Here is a 20,713-nt window from a genome sequence, read left to right on the forward strand (position 1 = left end):
ATGTCCCCTCCTCCCCCCCTCGACTCACCATGTCCCCTCCTCCCCCCTCTACTCACCATGTCCCCTCCGCCCCCCCCTACTCACGATGTCCCCCCCTCCCCCCCTCTACTCACGATGTCCCCCCCTCTACTCACGATGTCCCCCCCTCCCCCCCCTCTACTCACGATGTCCCCTCCTCCCCCCCTCCCTTCCTCTCCCGTCTCCTCCCCCCCTCCCTTCCTCTCCCCCCTCCTCCCCCCCTCTACTCACGATGTCCTGGCAGATGTAGCCGATGGCCTCCAGGGTGGACTCCTTCATGTGCTCCGTGCTGCTGGGGTCCGTCACGTTGGCCACCAGCTGGGGGATGAGCTCCGGCCACTGGGTCACAGGGATCTCCGCGCAGGCGATGCCCGCCACGCACTGGGAGGCCGAGCTGGGCCGGTACGTCTCTGTGCCCAGCGTCTGCAACACCTGGGGGGGGGGGGGGAGGGAGGGAAGGGGGTAGAGGAGAGAGGGAGGGGAGGGGGGTGGAGAGAGGGAAGGGAGGGGGAGAGGAAAGAGAGGGAGAAGGAGTGTAAGAGGGAGAAAGAGAGTGCGTGAGATTCCCGCACCCGTGTGTCCCTGTGCCCTCATGTGAGCTTCCTTGCGTGTGTGTGTGTGTGTGAGAGACAGTGTGTTGTGTGACAGTGTGTGTGTGTGTGACAGTGTGTGTGTGTGTGTGTGACAGTGTGTGTGTGTGTGTGTGACAGTGTGTGTGTGACAGTGTGTGTGTGACAGTGTGTGTGTGTGTGACAGTGTGTGTGTGTCAGTGTGTGTGTGTGTGTGACAGTGTGTGTGTGTGTGTGTGTGTGTGACAGTGTGTGTGTGACAGTGTGTGTGTGACAGTGTGGTGTGTGACAGTGTGGTGTGTGACAGTGTGTGTGTGACAGTGTGTGTGTGACAGTGTGTGAGACAGTGTGTGTGTGTGTGTGTGACAGTGTGTGTGTGTGTGACAGTGTGTGTGTGTGTGTGTGACAGTGTGTGTGTGACAGTGTGTGTGAGACAGTGTGTGTGAGACAGTGTGTGTGAGACAGTGTGTGTGACAGTGTGTGTGTGACAGTGTGTGTGTGACAGTGTGTGTGTGACAGTGTGTGTGTGACAGTGTGTGTGTGACAGTGTGTGTGAGACAGTGTGTGTGTGACAGTGTGTGTGTGACAGTGTGTGTGTGACAGTGTGTGTGTGACAGTGTGTGTGTGACAGTGTGTGTGTGACAGTGTGTGTGTGACAGTGTGTGTGTGACAGTGTGTGTGTGACAGTGTGTGTGTGTGTGACTGTGTGTGTGTGTGACTGTGTGTGTGTGTGTGACTGTGTGTGTGTGTGACAGTGTGTGTGTGACAGTGTGTGTGTGACAGTGTGTGTGTGAGACAGTGTGTGTGAGACAGTGTGTGTGAGACAGTGTGTGTGAGACAGTGTGTGTGAGACAGTATGTGTGAGACAGTGTGCGTGAGACAGTGTGTGTGAGACAGTGTGTGTGAAAAGAAAAAAGTGCGTACAAAGTTCTTGATCTCCCTGCGCGCGGCGGCGTCGATGGCCAGCCACCTCTGCTGGTACTGGGTCTTCACGTCCGGGTCCTTGGAGGTCAGGGAGTTCTTCACCTGCAGCCCGGCCGCCACGCGAGCCACCTGGGTGTTCCCTGGGTTGGCCAGGACCTTCGACAACTCCACCAGAAAAGTCGGCTGGAGAGGGGAGATGGAGGGGAGAGAGGGGTGGAGGGAAGAGGAGAGGGGTGGAGGGAGGAGAGGGGAGGAGGGGGAAGAGAGGGGTGGAGGGGGGGGGTGAGAGGGGTGGAGGGAGGAGGAGAGAGGGGTGGAGGGAGGAGGAGAGAGGGGTGGAGGGAGGAGGAGAGGAGGGGTGGAGGGAGGAGGAGAGAGGGGTGGAGGGAGGAGGAGAGAGGGGTGGAGGGAGGAGGAGAGAGGGGTGGAGGGAGGAGGAGAGAGGGATGGAGGAGGACAGAGGGATTGGGAGGACAGAGGGATGGAGGAAGGAGAGAGGGGTGGAGGTGGAGGGAGGAGAGAGGGGGGGGAGAGAGGGATGGAGGGGGGAGAGAGGGATTGGGAGGGAGGAGGAGAGAGGGAGGAAGGAAGAAAGAGGGAGGGGGGTGTGAGAGTGGGCAGGGACAAGACAGAGAGAGGGATGGGGTATGGGGGGGCAGATAGACGTTTAGTATCGACAACCCTGTGAAGTTGCAGTTTATGGTGTGGGTCTGTAGGTGGCAGCACTGTGCTCCTGATATCCATTTTGATCAGTTTGTTAAGATTTCATTCTGATCAGCGGAGTCTGATCCAAAGGTATTCTACACCCACAAACTAAGAGTTGGGGTCACGCTCAGAATCTCTTTCATTACACCTCAATGTACGCACAAGTACACAAGACTAAGGGTGTGTTCTCACTAGAAAATTTGCTTCACTTGAATCGGAGTTGAGGATAAAATTCGCTTTGCTCTGCGTCGTTTGGAGCTGTGAGAACGCGCATTCGAAGTCGCTCCCGCAGCAAACAAGCAACTGATGCTCCGTTTGAAAAGGGTGGTTTCGCTCCGGTTAGAAACGACGCAGAGGCTGTCCATAGGAAAACAACAGCGCATGTGTGTTGATCTGGATCGGGGCGAACACATTTTTTTGACCAATCAACTACCACGTCTGTTGCTTCGATTGCGTATGTTACTTCGTTTACATAAAGGGCTGTGAGATCGCAAATCAGATAAATAATTTATGCAACAATGTTGCGAACTCATCCACTTGCCCTGGGTCCTGATTTGGACTTTCATGTGAGAACATGACCTAAAATTCTTTGGCTTTGGTTCCTCAACACTGGCATCGCAACATTCAGATACAAAAAACACAACAACAACAACAATAATAATAAGTAGAGCAAATGAGTAAAATAAGTAATCCTCCAGTAGGAAAGTAATAAAGTGGTGGCACTCCACTGAAAAAAACGCTGTGCAAAGTACAGTGGGCGGCTGTGGCTCAGGAGGTAGAGCTGCCGTCTAATGATCGCAAGGTTGGCAGATCGGTGGATCGAGCCCCGGCTGGCCACATGTCGAAGTGTCCTTGGGCAAGACACTTAACCCCAAATTGCTCCCAGTGAGCGGGCAGGCCGGCGCCTTGCATGGTAGCTTGCCGCCATTGGTGTGTGAATGTGTGGGTGAATGAGTGAATGAGAGGCCGTTGTAAAGCGCTTTGGATAAAGGCAGTATAAGTGCAGTCCATTTATCATTTACCAATGGGATGAAAGTGAAACGCGCTACCTAGCTAACACAGTTGACAAGAGTGACTTCCTTAACATCACGTGGACGCTCATGTAGCCTGTGACCGGCCGTCCTCCCCAGGGCAAGGAGGGGAGGAGAGAGAACGAGGGGGAGATGGAGAAACAGAAAATGAAAAAGGTTTCGGGGGTTAACCTATGGACGTGTCTACTGAGTGAACAAGCCGTACAAGACGTAAAAATGACTCGAAAGGTTTATCCACCATCATCACCACCACCACCACTAAAACGCGACAAACACCCAAAGTTCTTGATATTCACCAGGCACGGCAGCATCTGATTCCTGAAAGCGGTTACCGCGGTTACCCCTCAACACTCCGTCCCCCTGACAGGTCTGGGTAGGTGTAAGGCAATGTGGAGTGAAGCTTGTAGCTTAGCAACACAGGCCGAAATACCATCATATTAGTGATGGGGACGAGACTGGGGGGGAACTACTTTATTATGGAATAAACACAGTCCAGAGAAACACCTCGAAATACTGGTTGAGGCACATTTCCATGGGCGGGCGTTAAGAGACTATTCTGAATTCAAGGGAGGTTCAGGATTATGATAAAAACAGGATATGATATTCATGATTCAAATATGGAGTGAAAAGGTATATGATAGAACATTAAAACATTCAATATGAGCTAAGCTATATTAAAACAAGTATGAAGTGTAGGTTGGGTGGGTGGTGGTGTGTGTGTGCGAGGGGAGGGGCAATTGTTGCCAATGCAAGCGTACTAAAATATCATAGAGTATTTTTCAAAGGCGAAATCCATCCATCCATCCTCACCTAGTGTAAATCCAAACAGCTATGCAAAAACGCTCTTCACGTTATCTGATGCCTAACAAACAAGGGCAGCTACAGCAACAACACCCTTTCATTTGCTACTACTACTAGAAAAATGCTACATGGCCCTCTGTCTGGGGCAGCTAGCTACTGGTTAGCACAGCCAGGCAGGGAGCCGTCCGGTGAAGTTATCAGACACGGGGATATCATAGCGAATCATATCGTCACGGATTATAACACGAGTGGCCATGTGCCCTAGTTAACACATCCAAGTCGGGTCCCCGCCCTAGCGCTGTTCTGAGCCCCTCGTATCTCGACATCTGGCAAAAAAAAAAAGACATGATGATGATGGGTAGTGAGGAGGAATAGTGGGGAGGAATAGTTCGGATTGTTCAATCAAAAAGTATTTCCGTAAACTACGAACTACGTTCATCCGACCGTAACCGAAGCACGAGTGTGGTTTTGCAACTTCTAGCTAACGTACCGACAAGGGTGTGTTACCGGGTGCGTTAGCTAGCGGGGAGTGCTAACGCAGGCTAGTTTGGTTGGTCTCCATTCATTCCGAAAAGCTGTGGCGTGCGACGCTGGGGAGGGAGAGGAAGGAAAGGAGGGAGGGAGGGAGTATGGGCCCGGTCGAAAACGCCGGCTATTCACTATGCCCTCTCACTACCCCCCCCCCCCCCTCCTCCTCCCTCCCTTGTTTCTGGCGCCAGGCGTGATAGCGACCTGCATACGCACTGACTCTCACTGGGATAAAAAATGTATACAAACCAAATTTTCAATCGCCGCCCGCTCCAGAAACTTCTGCGCCGCTTCCAGTTCATGCCGATCTGGAGGGGTGGGAGAGGGAGAGTGTTACTGGTGGCGTCAGTCAGTCAACGCAACTGCAACACACCCGACACGAAACAGCACAAGTTCGGCTAACGTGGTGCGTCCACATTCCTGGATCCATGCATGGCAGTTAGCTAGGCACTTTTTGGAGAAGCAGGGTGCGGGCAGGCGAAATGGACTTAGCCCACCAAAACAGTTGTGGCCGGTGCGATGACAAAGTAACCTCGTATGGCAACACTGTACTGACAATAATACTCACGGCTAAGCTAGTACTAGATGGCCGGAAACATGCCCGACTGCCCGGGGCCAAGCGACTGTTTAGCAGTGAAGCTAAAGTCGGGACAACCCGGTAGCAAAATCAATGCAACCTTGCCCCGCTAGCAAAAGCTAAGCTATTAGGAGAGCAAACATGTACTAGCCAGCCCAGCTAACATATGGGCAAAACTGCCCTTACATCCATCCATACACACGATCCCCCCAAACTCGCCAACTAAACTGACCATCTTACATCGCCACCTTAGTCTCCACAAGTAAATCCGGCTACTTGCTAAGCCTCACGCCCACAGACTTGCCAAACCCCGATAACTTTGACATACTCGAGTCGTGGCCTCCGGTAGGCAGGGCGTAAAGTTAGCTCGAGGTGGCCAAGGCAGGCAGGGCCGACTCATTTGCACATGAATGAGCATGTGTGCTAACCCAGCTAGCAGCCGACTAGACACAGCAGCACGCCACGGTTTATCGATGGGCAAAAGCCATGTTTAAGTTAACCATCCTAATAGTACACAAACCACCACGTCGCCATGGTCACACGGTGTGAGTGACAACATCACGTCCAACTCACTGAAACCATCTTTTGACAGCAGCTGTCACTCACAACGCCGCCCAGACACACTGAACTCCACAGCGTGTTAGCCACAGCGTGCAGGCTAACACGGCTAGCCTAGCCTAACTGCCCACCACAGCAGCAGCAGCAGCCCCATGCTAAGAGCTAGCCTAGCCACCTAGCTGACCACCACAGCAGCACCAGCCCCATGCTAACAGCTAGCCTAGCCACCTAGCTGACCACCACAGCAGCACCAGCCCCATGCTAAGAGCTAGCCTAGCCACCTAGCCCACCACACCAGCAGCCCCATGCTAACAGCTAGCCTAGCCACCTAGCTTGACCACAGCAGCAGCAGCAGCAGCCCTTCATCCGCCAAGTGAAAAGCAGGCCGTAACATTAGCCGCCTAGCTAGCTAAGCTAAGCTTGCGATGCATTTCCCTCCCTCCCTCTTTTCCCAAATCTTAAACTTTCACCGGCTTCACGGCCCGTCAAACCCCCGCCCAGCCAACTGTGATCTGGAGACGGTCTCCCAACCACGGGAGATGTAACAGAGTAACAGTGTAACAGTGTAATCACCTGGAGAGACCGTTTTCTCGAGGATAGTGATGAGCTCCATGACGACGTCCCTCCCCAGCAGAAGTGTCGCTAGCAGAGAGCTCGAGCCGCCCCTTAGATTGCCGCGCAACTCAACTCAAACCGGATTAGATCTCTTCAGTGTTTCTTTCAACCCGATGGTTTTAATAAAACAGGACCCCGACGTCGATAAGTTAAACGAAAGCCGGTTGGTGACGAAAAACAATACAACTCCCGGTTCTTCCCTTGTCAACGAGTTGGTTTTCTCTCTGTATAACGCCGCTAGTTTCCAAACGCCTGTAGTGAAATAACGTGTTTAAAGCAGCAGCGCCGCCGCTTCTCGTCGCTGTGTTCGTCGCGGGGAGGGAAAGGGCCGCGCTCCACTCCCGCGGAAGGATATCACACAGCGTCGCTGCGAAAAGCCCCAAACCCCTCCGCGCGCCCCTCTCTCTCTCTCTCACTGGCACACCTTGTGGTAGACTGGGGGTAGTGTGTGGAGGAGAAGGGTGGGGGGGGGTTTGATTAAAAAGAGGGTGCGTGTGAATGTGGAAAAGAATAAATAAATATAGAAATGTATTTCGTTATACTGTGTGTATTCATTCATTTATTTGTTCATACATTCATTTATGTGTCTATATATTTATTGTTAATTTTGACAGACTTGGTCCTCCATAGTTCTCTTGTATAACCCTTTGAAAACCATATAACCATTATATATATACTTGTATAAATAAATCATTTGGGCCCTAATTTGTTTTACTTACTCGAGAGAGAGAGAGAGAGAGAGAGAGAGAGAGAGAGAGAGAGAGAGAGAGAGAGAGAGAGAGAGAGAGAGAGAGAGAGAGAGAGAGAGAGAGAGAGAGAGAGAGAGAGAGAGAGAGAGAGAGAGAGAGAGAGAGAGAGAGAGAGAGAGAGAGAGAGACTTGGACAGCTATTAAACACATCCATTGAATATCAAATGTTGGTTTAACTTTCATCCTGGGGTTTTTCAAACATGATGATTCATCCAAAAAGTTGTCTGACTTGTCAATCATTAAATAAACCTCTCACTCTCCAACTAGTAATGATGTTTTAGGCTATGTGATGCTATCAAACTTTTACCCATGTTACTTCACACATGATGGTGAACCGTTCAAAAACTCAAGGTGAAGGAGTAGACAACTCTCTGCCAGTCCGTGTCCACAGCATTTGGTCTCCGTTTGAATATTAAATGCAGCTTTAAAATACATGTCGTGACGTTAGAATTATAAGGTTCTATCTCCATTTTTGTCAAAATGGAGTTTTTTACATGATCTGATCCATTAGGTGTTTATAAATGCCTGTGTGGTGTTATTTTTAAAATGTTGAAATTATTTAGTTAGTAATTCATAAAAAGGTTCCATCTCACAAAACATAATGGAATGTAAAAAATGTGACGCTCAATATCTCTGAACTGCCCTAAACGGAGATAGAACCTTATAATTCTAAGCTCACGATATGTCTAATATACATAAATACAAAAATAATGTCTAATATCCTCAGATATTTTCTTAGGCAGGACACAGGGCCCCTTATCCACATCCTGGGTTGCCTTCACCAACCGACAAACTGTTTCAGGCAGGACTGCCCCACCTAGTCAATGACGTGAAAAACTATGTGCCAGCAGCAGCTGACATGAACGGGATTCCCTATGCTACATGACAAGACAGTCACAACAGTTTGACACAATACATGTCTCTCTGAACACTGTTGCTTTGCATACTGAACACACTTCTTGTGGTTGATGTGAAGTCAAAACCTACCTGTTCTCCCATGCTTACAGCCTCCCCTACCCCTAGCCATCTCCCCCAACCCTTTTAATGTCTGTCCCAGGAGAGGTTGGTGGAGGTATGACATCACAAACATGTTTCATTCCATTCCTCATTCCATTTCAAGCCAGTCCTCCGAATTCTACCTCCATCAACCTCCCCTACTGTTATAAAAAAAAAAGAAAAAAAAATGTCTTTCTTCTAACACGGCGACTGGCCCCTGGCCTGAGCATAGATTACTTTTTCCTGCTATGAGTAGTGGATTAAATCAAATTAATTTGTTGTTAGTCACTTTGGATAAAGTTGTCTGCTAAATGCCAGAAATGTAAAATGTAAATGGTGTGTTCTGCCAGTGCTGTAATGTTTTGGTTGTATATGTTGTTTTACATTTTAAAAAGAAAATACATAGTGGGCCGCTTGATTCCGGCCGTCGACATATCCTGCATGTCATCCCTCCCTCCTCTCTCTCTCCCCCATCCTTCCTGTCAATCTCTTCTGTCTATATCCCAATAAAAACAGAAATGGCCTAAAAACATATTCTAAAAATAGAAATTAATTAATTCAGCAAGCCACTGTTCCCCTTCGAAAGCACAAAGGCATGTGTCAACAATGTGCCAATACAGAGGTCGATATGGAATTCAAACAACTCCTCCACCCCCACAAAACAAATCAGGACCCCCAGTAAACCTTGAAATGTCAATATGGGACCCCTCAAAGATGTAGAAATGTACCTACCTTGTCCCTCCCCAAAAGGAGTTGACCCCATAGTGCTCCCAACCGTTTGTCAAAGTATTAGTGTATATAGTATAGTAATGGTAGTACTATTTTACCAATGTCATACATAAGCATTATAATAACATAATAAAAATTATTATTCTTTTCGGGTTAGCGTGGAGAGAACACGGCTGGTGTGTGCTATATAATTATATTGCGTGATACATTAATGTTTCGACCCCCCCAGCCTGTTGTTTTTACCTCTTTTGGGGGGGGTCCAAGTCTTGATTAGGGGTCTTAAGAGCCCCCCCAAAACCCTCCTGTAATTTGAACAATGGTTGCCCCCACACAAAAAAAAGTAAAAGTGTAGCTTGAACCCTACTGGTGATGTTCCTGGGTAGGAGGAGGTGTATTGGTGATGTTCCTGGGTAGAAGGAGGAGGTGTATTGGTGATGTTCCTGGGTAGGAGGAGGTGTATTGGTGATGTTCCTGGGTAGAAGGAGGAGGAGGAGGTGTATTGGTGATGTTCCTGGGTAGAAGGAGGAGGAGGTGTATTGGTGATGTTCCTGGGTAGAAGGAGGAGGAGGTGTATTGGTGATGTTCCTGGGTAGAAGGAGGAGGAGGAGGTGTATTGGTGATGTTCCTGGGTAGAAGGAGGAGGAGGTGTATTGGTGATGTTCCTGGGTAGAAGGAGGAGGAGGAGGTGTATTGGTGATGTTCCTGGGTAGAAGGAGGAGGAGGAGGTGTATTGGTGATGTTCCTGGGTAGAAGGAGGAGGAGGTGTATTGGTGATGTACCTGGCTAGGAGGAGAAGGAATCAGGAGGCCACACAGCAAGTAAAAACAACCCCATAGTCTTTATTCAGTTAGTTTTACAGTAGTCACTCGTAAGTAGCTGCCTTGAGTTTGTCTTCTTCTGTCTCTTTTACATCGTGGTTCTACATAGTCTTCCTCATTTTGATCAACACAATGGAAGAAACAACCAACAAAGAAGAAACAAAGAGCAAAACAATTTAAAATAAAAAAATAAAAAAATAAAGAAAAGGAAAATTGATAAAATGCCCCTTATCAAAGAAAGCAGGAATTTTGGCAAGAGGTGGTTGGTGATGATGATGATGATGTATAATGATCCAGTCCATTCTCTGACGTAATACAGTTAGGTAGAGAGGACACTGTATGATCTAAGGAGTGTAGGTCAACTTGACTAAGGGGGGAGGGGGGGGGGAAAGGTGGTGAGATATGTCTGATCACTGATTGGATATAAGAGCTTCCGGAATCTGAAACAATCTTGGTAATCAGACTTGATTGATTCCAATAACCTGCCCACCTACCAACTTCCCGTCCTCTGTGAGAATAGTCGGCAGGTTACCTGTTGATATGCTTCCCCACAGAGGACCGACGTGCACAGACCACAAAGACCCCGCATCACAGATTGAAGTTAGAAGAGGAAACGAAAAAAACAAAACTTGATAGAAGAGAAACTGACCCATACAGTCTCTATGCATCGCTCAGGTGTAATACTGATTGAGTGTGTCTCATGGTTTTGGCACAAGGCAATGTTTCCACCATTTAAGATCTTGTGTATCTTTACTGCGCTGAAGGCCCCCCCCCGGTTTACCGCAAAGACAGTTCCTCAGGTGTGGCAGGCTTTGTAGGACAAGCCGTAGCTTAGCTTAGCTTAGCATAGTGGCAAAACAACAATGATTTTCATCTATGAAAACTGCAGCAGGCCTCAACGTGAGCTAGCTAACGACGTGGGTCAAGCTAGCTAGCGGACCCGAGATAAATGGTAGCTAGATAGCTAGCGCTGGCCGCTAATTACGTTAAGAATGTTGTGTATTTCGTGATTTGGCTGTTTCGTTTTGTAACTGGTCTGGTCAATGTCCTTACTGAGTAGCCTGGCTAGCTCAATATTCCCAGTACAGTACTTTGTCGAACCGTCTCGTCAGCGCTGCCTTGGAGCGGATGTTCCGTTGGAAATACATTAAAGTAGCTTCCTGGATACACATTTAACACTAATCCTGGACTTAAAAAAAGCCATGTCAATGGTGATTGTTCATTGAAAGTAAAGTGGCTTTCATACAGGACCAGGCTTAATCTGTATCCAAGGAACCCACCCCCCTGACCCCCCCTGAAAGTTCAAGTGGAAGTAATAAACTGAGACCGATGTCCCTGCAGGGCCGTTGCACGCCTGTGACAGGGGAGACGGAACTCTGGAGGACGGGCTCATTGTGACGCCTGGAATGGAATCCAACCATACCATTACTCATTCCATTCATTCCATTCCATTCATTCATTCACAACGAGCAGGGGACGGAATGGTGTCGACTGTAATCCTTCCGCATGCCAGTCCATGCATTCGAACGAGCCCGTCCTCCGATTGCCTGACCTCTGACCTGACCGCCAGCACCCACCATTGCTGAGAGAGCTTTGAACTGCCTTTAAACCTGGTGGGCCTCTGTCAGGGGAGGCTGGTGGAGGTAGAAAAATCGGAGGACGGGGCTCATTCTGATGCGTGGAATGGAACCAGGAATGGTATCGCGTGGTGTCATCCCTCATTCCATTCCGTGCATTTACACCATGAGCCCACGATTCCTCCGATTTCCGCCTCCTCCGGCCTCCCTTGCTCTCTGTCAATGACACAATTTAGGGAGCCGATTTCAGACCCTCAGAGTAGTCATGACGACGGACGGTCACACAGCAATAATAATAATACCTGAAACAAGAGTGGAGCTGATTGGGTCGTACTGTAACCCTGTTGGAACTGAACCAGAAGTGAGGAGGAGGAGGAGGATGGAACCAGACGAGAGGAAGAGGAAGGCGGAAACTGAAAATAAAGAAAGAAGGGGAAAAACATGAATGAGGCGAGAGGGAAGATATTGAGGCTTTAAGACCCTCCCCTCCAACCAACCAATCAACCAACCAACCGGCCAAGCTGCCCAGCGTTGGGGAGGGGAGGGGCGGAAGAGAGGAGGGGGGGGGGGGAGGAGGGTCTGTTGGCTCCAGGCAGTACACAGGAGGATGAGAGACCCTGGAGACCCTGGAGAGCGGGACCCTCACACATCATCAGGTCAGGGGAGGCAGACATCAGAGGACGTGGCTCAGAGTAACGGAACGTAACTAAATGATTCCACATTCCGTGCCTTGAGCCTGGTCCTCCGACTTCTACCTCCAACAGCCTCCGTCCTCCGACTTCTACCTCCAACAGCCTCCCCCACTGGTAAACTGTGTTCCGGTGTCCACGGCTAGCAGGCACCTCGTGGGAACGTCCTACTAACAGCCAGGGGAGGCTGGTGGAGGTAGAAAAAAATCGGAGGAGGCTCGGCTCGTCGTAACGCGGTGGAACGGAATGAGGAACGGCATCAATCATCACATGTGTTTGTAGTTTGATGTTCGTTCGATTACCGTCCCTCGTTGCGTTAGCCTCCATCACAATCAGCCCGTCCTCTACTACCTCCACCTCCACCGCCAGCCTCCCCAGACCCCCAACGCGAGAACGACTCGTTCTGCCTGGTTCGCTAGTGGGGACATCAGGACATAAAACCCCCGGGCCAGGCAAACCACTCAACCCAATCAGGTATGAGCTGCTGGTCCATCGCTGCAGAACAAAGTGCTGTCCAGTCCAATACTGTCTGAACTGGTACCTTACAATCAGTGCAGATACAGAAAATCTTTGTAGCACGGAGATCATCTTAGGCCCCGCCCCCCCCCGTGTCCGCATCAAACTATGCTATCTGTGAATTTACGGATTGAGTCAACGGTTTCTCTAAGGGAGTCATCCCTGGACAGACAAGGGAGATGTGACAAGAGGGGCTGTGCCGTGTCAGCATTTTTTTTTTCTTTCTTGCAAAAAAAGTTACAGTCTGCTCGTCTGTTTTAGCCAATTGAGTTGCTAGGTTGCATTGTTCAGCTGCGAGGTTTGTTTCAAAAAAAGTTTCACAGCCGAATTTCACAGATCAAATCGGGACAGTGATTTCATACGTACACACGTTTCTATCCGTGTATGTTGATAGTTTGGTGTAGCTGGGGGTCTTAGGCAACGGAAGTGCTACGAAGCGTTCGAGGGAAACTCTTTTCCCAGTCCCAAAACTGTTCAGAACTTGTTCAATACAGCTGGACCCAAACTGGAATACAGTTTGAAGCTGTCGAATACTGTTCATGTCAATTGACAACTCCAGCCTGTCCACTTCGGCCCCGCCCAGTCCCCTACAGCTGGGCCTAGGTAGAGAGTAGGGCTCGACATTAACGCCATTTTACTTGTCCGGAGCAAGTAAAACTTTCGCCGGGTTTGTTTGCGCGAGCACGAAAATACTGCTAGATCCCAGATATTTTTACCTGGTGTGCAGGAAGAACAACAGACGGCGCAGGCGCCAGACCAGACTCGATGATCGTGGAGTGAAGATATTATCAAAGCGTACTCGCCTGTCGATCACCCGTACGCTTTGATAATATCTTCACTCACGATCATCTAGTCTGGTCTGGCGCCTGCTCCGTCTGTTGTTCTTCCTGCACACAGGTAAAAAAAAATATCCAGGATCTAGCAGCGTCGTCGTGCTCGCGCAAACAAACCCGGCGAAAGTTTTACTTGCTCCGGACAAGTAAAACGGCGTAAAACCCGGCGCCCTGGAGAGACACCCAGACTTCTACCTGCTTGTCCAACACCTCTACTTGCTGGACCAACGCCCAAAGACATGATTATTACTGGTGATGGTTTGAGCACAGGAGAAGAAGGAATCGCCAGCTGGATTTGGCCGCTGAGCTGGACTGAAGACTGAACGCTTTGACAGGTTGAGCTCCGAATACAATACGGTACTGTGTCTCGTGACTAAGAGTCAATGCCAGAGGAGTCCTTCACTGTGCAGTTGTAGTGTCGCCGTGGTACTAGACTGGCCCCCGCCCCGTCTGTCTGTAGGTGGAACTAGACCGTCCCCCCGTCTGCAGGAACTAGGCCATCCCTGTCTGTCTGTTTGTCTGTCTGTCTTGTCTGTCCAGGTCCGGTATGTATGGCCCGGTGTACCGAAGGCTAGTAACACGGTACAGTACGGTAAGCTTGGTTCAGTGCAGTCAGTCACAGATTCAAAGGAGCGAGGGTGGACAGGCCTCGTAAGAATGGCACATTGGGCAGAGGAGGGAGGGAGGGAGGGATGGCACATAGTAAGGCTGGAGAAGAGAAGGAGGAGGGAGTGGGTGGGTGGGGGGGGGAGGGGGGTGGTCTTGGGAGGAGGGAGGGAAAGGTTGAGTTCTGATTCTCCCATCTTTCTCGCCCCCCGAAAGTCTCCCCCCCCCCCTCATTCACTCGCTCGGAATAGAATTTCCCCACAAGAAATAGGATGGAATGTCACTCCTGGAAAACCACGTAATTACACTCGTTCGCTTTAGCTCCATGGGGAGGGCGAGGGAGGGAGGGAGGGGGAGGGAGGGAGGGAGGAGTGCACACTACAGGGGTGCGGCAGCGGGCGGAGGTTATGGCTCTAGTGGCTCTTTCAGACATGATTGGTCAGGATATACAGGCCCTAGGATGACCTTTGACCTTGCCCCACAAAACAAGGGAGGGAGGGAGGAGAGCTCAGTGGTGAAGGGAAGGAGACACAGATACTGGGCATCCTTATTCTCTTTCTTTCTTTCTCTCTCTCTCATATTGTTACATTTAACACTGTTTTACATCTTCCACACACACACAGACACACACACACACACACACACACACACACACACACACACACACACACACGCCCAGCATCCGTCATATACAGGAAGCGGCATCAGATGGGCGGAGCCTCTGGCATCGTAGGGTACATTCTTCCTTGTCTGCCGTCACGGTAACAGCGAATCAGGAGCGTTTGACTATGGAGTGCAAATTCTGCTTGTTAGAAACAGAGGATGGAGTTGCTCAGTGCCTGGAGGGGGGGGTTGGGGGGGGGCTGGGGGGTCGGAGGGGCTGGGCTCGGTGGGTGGGGAGACGATCATTTACAGTAAACTACATTTATATACACACACACCAATTGTACAGATATCCAATATGTACATGCTAGAGTTCTTTTTCTTTTTCCCCAAAATGTCCATCGTTTGTTCACAAGCAAGTCGACCCAGAGAGACGTCTGTGGCAAAAGTCTGTCGGTTCTCTCTCTCTCTCTCTCTCTCATCCCCCCGTTTTCTTTCCATGGCCCCTCCTACTCCACGTCTCTCTCTCTCCCTGGCGGGCGGGCTCCGTTGTGGGCACTATCTCTCTCTCTCTCTCTCTCTGGGAGGAGGGTCCTGGAGGGGGGGATCCCGAGGGAGGGGGCATAGCCTGGGGGCTGGCCTGGAGCGTGGGGGTGGGGGGGTTGGTTGAGGAGGGTGGGGGTCAGACGTGGGGGTCAGACGTGGCCTTAGCTGTTCTTGAGCAGGGCTCTGTCTTCGGGGGGGCAGGAGAGGGGGCAGGGGAAGGCCAGGAGCTGGCAGCTGTCGGGGGGCAGCAGGGAGCAGCAGCGCAGGTCCACGCTCTGCAGGGAGGCACAGCGGCGCAACAGGGGCAGGCACTGCTCCGTCACCTTCACACAGCCTGCAACACACACACACACACACACACATCATTAGTGCTCCGTCATCTACACACACACACACACACACACACCATTAGTGCTCCATCATCTACACACAGCCTGCAACACACACACACACACACACACACACACACACACCATTAGTGCTCCATCATCTACACACAGCCTGCAACACACACACACACACACACACACACACACACACACACACACACACACACACACACACACCATTAGTGCTCTGTCACCTTCACACAGCTTGCAACACACACACACACACACACACACACACAATCTTCACACAACCATGAAGACTGAGAACTTACCACAATGTGTGTGTGTGTGTGTGTGTGTGTGTGCGAGAGCGTTTACCTGCCAGGTTGACGTGTGTGAGGCTCTCTAGGTCAGTGTGTGTGTGTGTGTGTGTGTGTGTGTGTGTGTGTGCGCGTTTACCTGCCAGGTTGACGTGTGTGAGGCTCTCTAGGTCAGTGTGTGTGTGTGTGTGTGTGTGTGTGTGTGTGTGTGTGTGTGTGCGAGAGCGTTTACCTGCCAGGTTGACGTGTGTGAGGCTCTCCCTCAGGGCGGAGACGGGGGAGGTGAGCGTGAGGACGGTCTGGTCCGTGATGTTCCCACACTGACTGAGGTCCAGCTTGGTCAGGTGGGGCAGGTAGCGCACTAACAGGCGGGACGTGGCGTCCGTCAAGTCCAGCCCGGCCAATCGCAGCTCTGTCACGTTCTGGAAACGCCCCCCTCTGCTCTCCCCGTGAGCTGCGGGACAGGAAGGAGGAGGAAAGTGGTAGTGGTGAGGACGCTGGCGGCCATCTTTAATTCGTTACGTGTTTTAGTTTGACAGGGGGGTTTACAATGTCTTTCCAACTGTCGACCCTGGGCAGGGGTTTGAAACCGTGTCGAGCGTGGCACTAAAAACGCTTAGGTTGTGGGTTCGATTCCCTCCACCCACTCCCCCTCCCTCCCTCCCTCCCTCCCACTGTCCATGCACCCCTCCCTCCATCCATCCATCCATCCACCCACTCCCCCTCCCTCCATCCCTCCATCCCTCCCACTGTCCATCCACCTCTGCCTCCATCCCTCCCTCCCTCCCTCCCTCCACCCATCCCTCCCTCCCTCCACTCATCCCTCCCTCCGTCCCTCCCTCCACCCACTCCCCCTCCCCTCCGCCCCTCCCTGCAACCCACCGGTGCGTGTGTCGGCCGGGGGGGCCAGCAGCTCTCGGAGGTGGGAGTCCTTCAGGTCCTCCACCCTGCAGAGGTCCAGCAGCCTCAGGCAGGGGCAGGCCGCCTGGCACAGGGCCGACACGGAGGACCAGGGGCAGCCGGACACGTTCAGCTCCAACAGGCCTGGGGGGGGGAGAGGACGCTAACGGTTAGCATTAGCTATGATAAGATACACACACTAACGGTTAGCATTAGCTATGATACACACACACACTAACGGTTAGCATTAGCTATGATAAGATACACACACTAACGGTTAGCATTAGTTATGATACACACACACACTAACGGTTAGCATTAGCTATGATAGACACACAGGCCTGGGGGGAAGAGGACGCTAACGGTTAGCATTAGCTATGATACACACACACACACAGGCCTGGGGGGGGGGGGGGAAGAGGACGCTAACAGTTAGCATTAGCTATGATAGACACACACAGACAGAGGCACACACCCTAACACACAGACACAGACACACACAGACAGACAGACAGACAGACAGAGACACAGACCCCCCCCTCCGCCTCCCCCCCCCCCACACACACAAATCAATAGAGCTTTGGCGTTTTGAAGACAGGAAGAAAGGAGAGAGAGAGAGAGGGTGACCGAACCTTGCAGACGGTTGATGAGCCACATGAGCTGCTTCTTGGAGATGTTGGTATAGCCCAGGTTAAGAGACACGGGCTGACGGCGGATTATACCACTCAGCATGGGAGGGGTGATGGACCGCTGCCTGCTGAGGTCGATCTGAGTCCACAGTCTCTTATCACAACACCTGGGAGGGAGGGGGAGGGGGAGAGGGGGAGGGGGAGAGGGAGAGGGGGGGAGGGTGAGAGAGAGGGGGAGAGGGAGAGAGAGAGAGGGGAGGGGGAAAGAGAGGGGAGAGAGAGGGAGGGGAGGGTTAAATGGTAGACTCAGCATTATGACGTCATGATACGGTGGGGATTACAAGCACATCTCTCTGTCTCTCTGTCATTCAACTGTCATGAGAGGCTCTGGGTTGACTGTTACCATACCTAGTAAACCCACTCCAGCCCCACACTGTCCACACACTCTAGTCTAACCTAGGGGACAGTGTCTAGGGAGTAGGGGGTAGTGTTTATGTGTAGGGAGTAAGGGGTAGTGTCTAGGGGGTAGTGTTTAGGGTGTAGTGTCGAGGGGTAGGGAGTAAGGGGTAGTGTCTAGGGGGTAGGGAGTAGGGGTAGTGTCTAGGATTTAGGGTGTAGGGGTAGTGTCTAGGATGTAGGGTGTAGGGAGTAGTGTCTAGGGGGTAGGGAGTAGGGGTAGTGTCTAGGATGTAGGGTGTAGGGAGTAGTGTCTAGGGGGTAGGGAGTAGGGGTAGTGTCTAGGGGGTAGGGAGTAGGGGTAGTGTCTAGGGGGTAGGGAGTAGGGGTAGTGTCTAGGGGGTAGGGAGTAGGGGTAGTGTCTAGGGGGTAGGGAGTAGGGGGTAGTGTCTAGGGGTAGGGAGTAGGAGTAGTGTCTAGGGAGTAGGGGGTAGTGTCTAGGGCAGGGGTGGCCGAGCCGCATGCGGCTCTTTGGCTGTCTGTGTGCGGCTCTTCAATCCATTCATTAAAAGTGTTGGTGTAGCGCTCTCTCTGACAGGCCGCGTTCGTAAATTCGCCGGAGCGCACACTGGGTTTAACGTCATAATGGAACCAAGTAATTTGATTGGACAAGAGACGTGGAGGCACCAACGTTCTCAGAGCGAATTTACGAACGCGGCCTCTGTCTTGCTGCACGCTGCTGTAACCCGATACTACCGGATCATCTCGAGTCACTAACAGTGTTGCCAGATTGGATTGATTTTTCAGCCCAACCAGAGTCTAAACACCCACCAAGAGTGATCATATGTAGCCCGATTGGGCTGGAATCGACCAAATCAGGCAACACTGTTCAGTGTTTCCTCCAGGAATTTTGACAATGGTGGCGGATAGCCCTGACCGCGCGCGCGCGATTTTTCGCGTGCACGCGCGCTCAAAACAACGTTTTTTTTTGGGAATGTTTTTTTTTTGAGAATGTTTATTTTGGTCCCCTATACAATTCACAATACAGATATAAGAAAATGTGCATAGTCACAATTTATAACATCAGGACCAAAAAGGTGTAGGCTGAAGCTGTGGCTTATTGCGCCTACCCTTGTTACATGTATGCATGTCCCCCCATGAATGCATAATCAAAACATTGAAACTTTTATAAACAAAAATGTCACTTACGCATGTCAACAAAAAGTTCAAAAAAAAATAATAGAAAAAATACCAAACAAAAAATATATTTAAACCTCTGTTTTATACTTGTTAATCATCTTATTTTTTAATAATTTTTTAAATCCTTTTAATGTACTACACATTTTCATTTCCTTTTCAAAAGTATTCCATAAATTAACTCCTTCAACTGTTATACATCTTTGTTTTGCATTTGTTCTAATCTTTGTTTTCATAAACATACATATTCCTCTGAGTTCATAATTACTCTGTCTAACTTGAAATAGTCTCTGGATACAGTCTGGAAGCATCTTATTTTTTACTTTATACATTACTTGTGCACAGCCAAAACTAGAGGATGGCCCAAAAAAAAAAAATGAATATACAGAATATAAACTTGTGACTGACAGTCACATACACACACACAAAGATCATCAGCTATAATATAATACGAAGTAGGCCTACATGAGCACAAAAGCGGCTAACGTTACTGATTAACTGTTTACTGTAGTGCAGAGAGATGGTAGTCGTAGGCGGCGTATCAAATGACAAAGCTAAACGTTTAATGAAGGACATGAACGATTGTCAACAACACACTCAAGCAGTAAATAGAACAATCTAAACAACTTGGGTACTACGCAATCAACTGCGGACGGAACAATACTCTCAACCTATAGTTCCGTGCGTGAATTATGTCAACCCACCACATTACAGAAGTAATATCACAGTTATTCTATTAAACATACACGTGAGTCCTTCTGTATTTCAATGTAAGTGTCTTTATTTTAACTCGCTCTGTAAGCTCTACAATACCGGTCTCTTGTTGTCTCGTCGTAACCTGCCCACCTGACCTGGGGGGTATTCCATCAACGTCGCTAAAGGAAAATCCTGGCTTATTTTTGATAACTCTCGCGAGACCTATCAGAATATGCCTGGATATTTTTAAGAACTCTCGCGAGATTTATCAGACTAAACCTGGATTTTCCCTTTAGCGATGTTGATGGAATACCCCCCTGATGTCACTACGGTGGCCTGTACACAATAACAATAATACCACAGTTCACATTTAGACCAATCAGGAGCCCTTGTGTCACGTCGTCAACTGAATGTCATTAATCTGATTTTGGATCAGCGGTTAGAGAGAGATGGGCGTGGATTTAGGTGCACTTTTAGTCAACATCCATTATAGCGCTGATCTAGGATCAGATATATTTTAATCAGCTAAAATGTTCAGATTTTTTTTTTTTGAGAACTTTTTTTTTTTTTGTGTGTGGACTGAATCAATTCGTGGCGGAGGAAATTCATTCGTGGCGGCCCGCCACCAATAAATGCATGTAGAGGAAACACTGCTGTTCCCTAATTGTCCGTTCTGAGGAGAAGCTGTCACGTAAACACGGCTTTTTGACAGTTCATTTATTGACAAATTACGGATAACAACAACAAAATAAAAATGTCAGGGAAGAAATGTACAGCTAAACGCAAGTATGGAGATGAGCACAGGAAGTTTTTAGCCGAGTGGGAGAGTGAATATTTCTTTGTGGAGCGCAATGGAAAGACATTCTGCCTGATATGCCAAACATCGTTGGCACATTACAAAGCTTCCAATCTCCAGCGCCATTTCAGCACAACGCATGCTAACATTGACCAGGAGTTTCCAAAAGACACCGAACTTCACAATGGTAAATTAAACAGCTTGAAAAGCCAGACACAAACACAGACCAAGTTGTTCCAAATATTGGTTAAGCAATCAGAGACAGTGACACTTGCGTCCTATCAAGTGGCCTGGAACATTGCACGTGCTAAAAAGCCATACAATGAAGGAGAGTTTATTAAGAAATGCATCACTGATGTGATGGAAATATTTTCTCCAAATGAAACACTGAAAAAGATGGCCTCAGACATCCAACTGTCACGCCACACCATTGAACACAGAATATCGGACATAAACAGTGCC

General features: G+C 49.8%; 2 protein-coding genes across 3 annotated transcripts in view; both read right to left on the reverse strand.

The window, feature by feature from the left end:
- The window catches only part of kpnb1 (karyopherin (importin) beta 1), a gene marked incomplete at its 3' end in the record, with an annotated part of 30,975 nt that extends 24,387 nt beyond the window's left edge, over nt 1-6,588 (reverse strand). For both annotated transcript variants that reach the window (XM_080522554.1, XM_080522553.1), the window contains exons 1-4: nt 6,285-6,588; nt 4,826-4,884; nt 1,512-1,694; nt 250-450 (exon numbers count right to left, since the gene is read on the reverse strand). In XM_080522554.1, coding sequence (XP_080378680.1) covers nt 250-450; nt 1,512-1,694; nt 4,826-4,884; nt 6,285-6,324 — 483 coding nt within the window. In that variant the 5' untranslated portion in view covers nt 6,325-6,588. The remainder of the gene's footprint in view (nt 1-249; nt 451-1,511; nt 1,695-4,825; nt 4,885-6,284) is intronic.
- Nucleotides 6,589-15,149: 8,561 nt separating this feature from the next.
- The window catches only part of fbxl19 (F-box and leucine rich repeat protein 19), a gene marked incomplete at both ends in the record, with an annotated part of 31,906 nt that continues 26,342 nt past the window's right edge, over nt 15,150-20,713 (reverse strand). Inside the window, 4 exon segments of the mRNA XM_080523712.1 lie at nt 15,150-15,322; nt 15,870-16,091; nt 16,520-16,681; nt 17,170-17,333. Of these exon segments, the coding sequence (XP_080379838.1) occupies nt 15,150-15,322; nt 15,870-16,091; nt 16,520-16,681; nt 17,170-17,333 (721 nt within the window).

This window comes from Nansenia antarctica (genome assembly GCF_963989245.1).
Source record: "Nansenia antarctica genome assembly, chromosome: 2".
NCBI lineage: Eukaryota > Metazoa > Chordata > Actinopteri > Argentiniformes > Microstomatidae > Nansenia > Nansenia antarctica.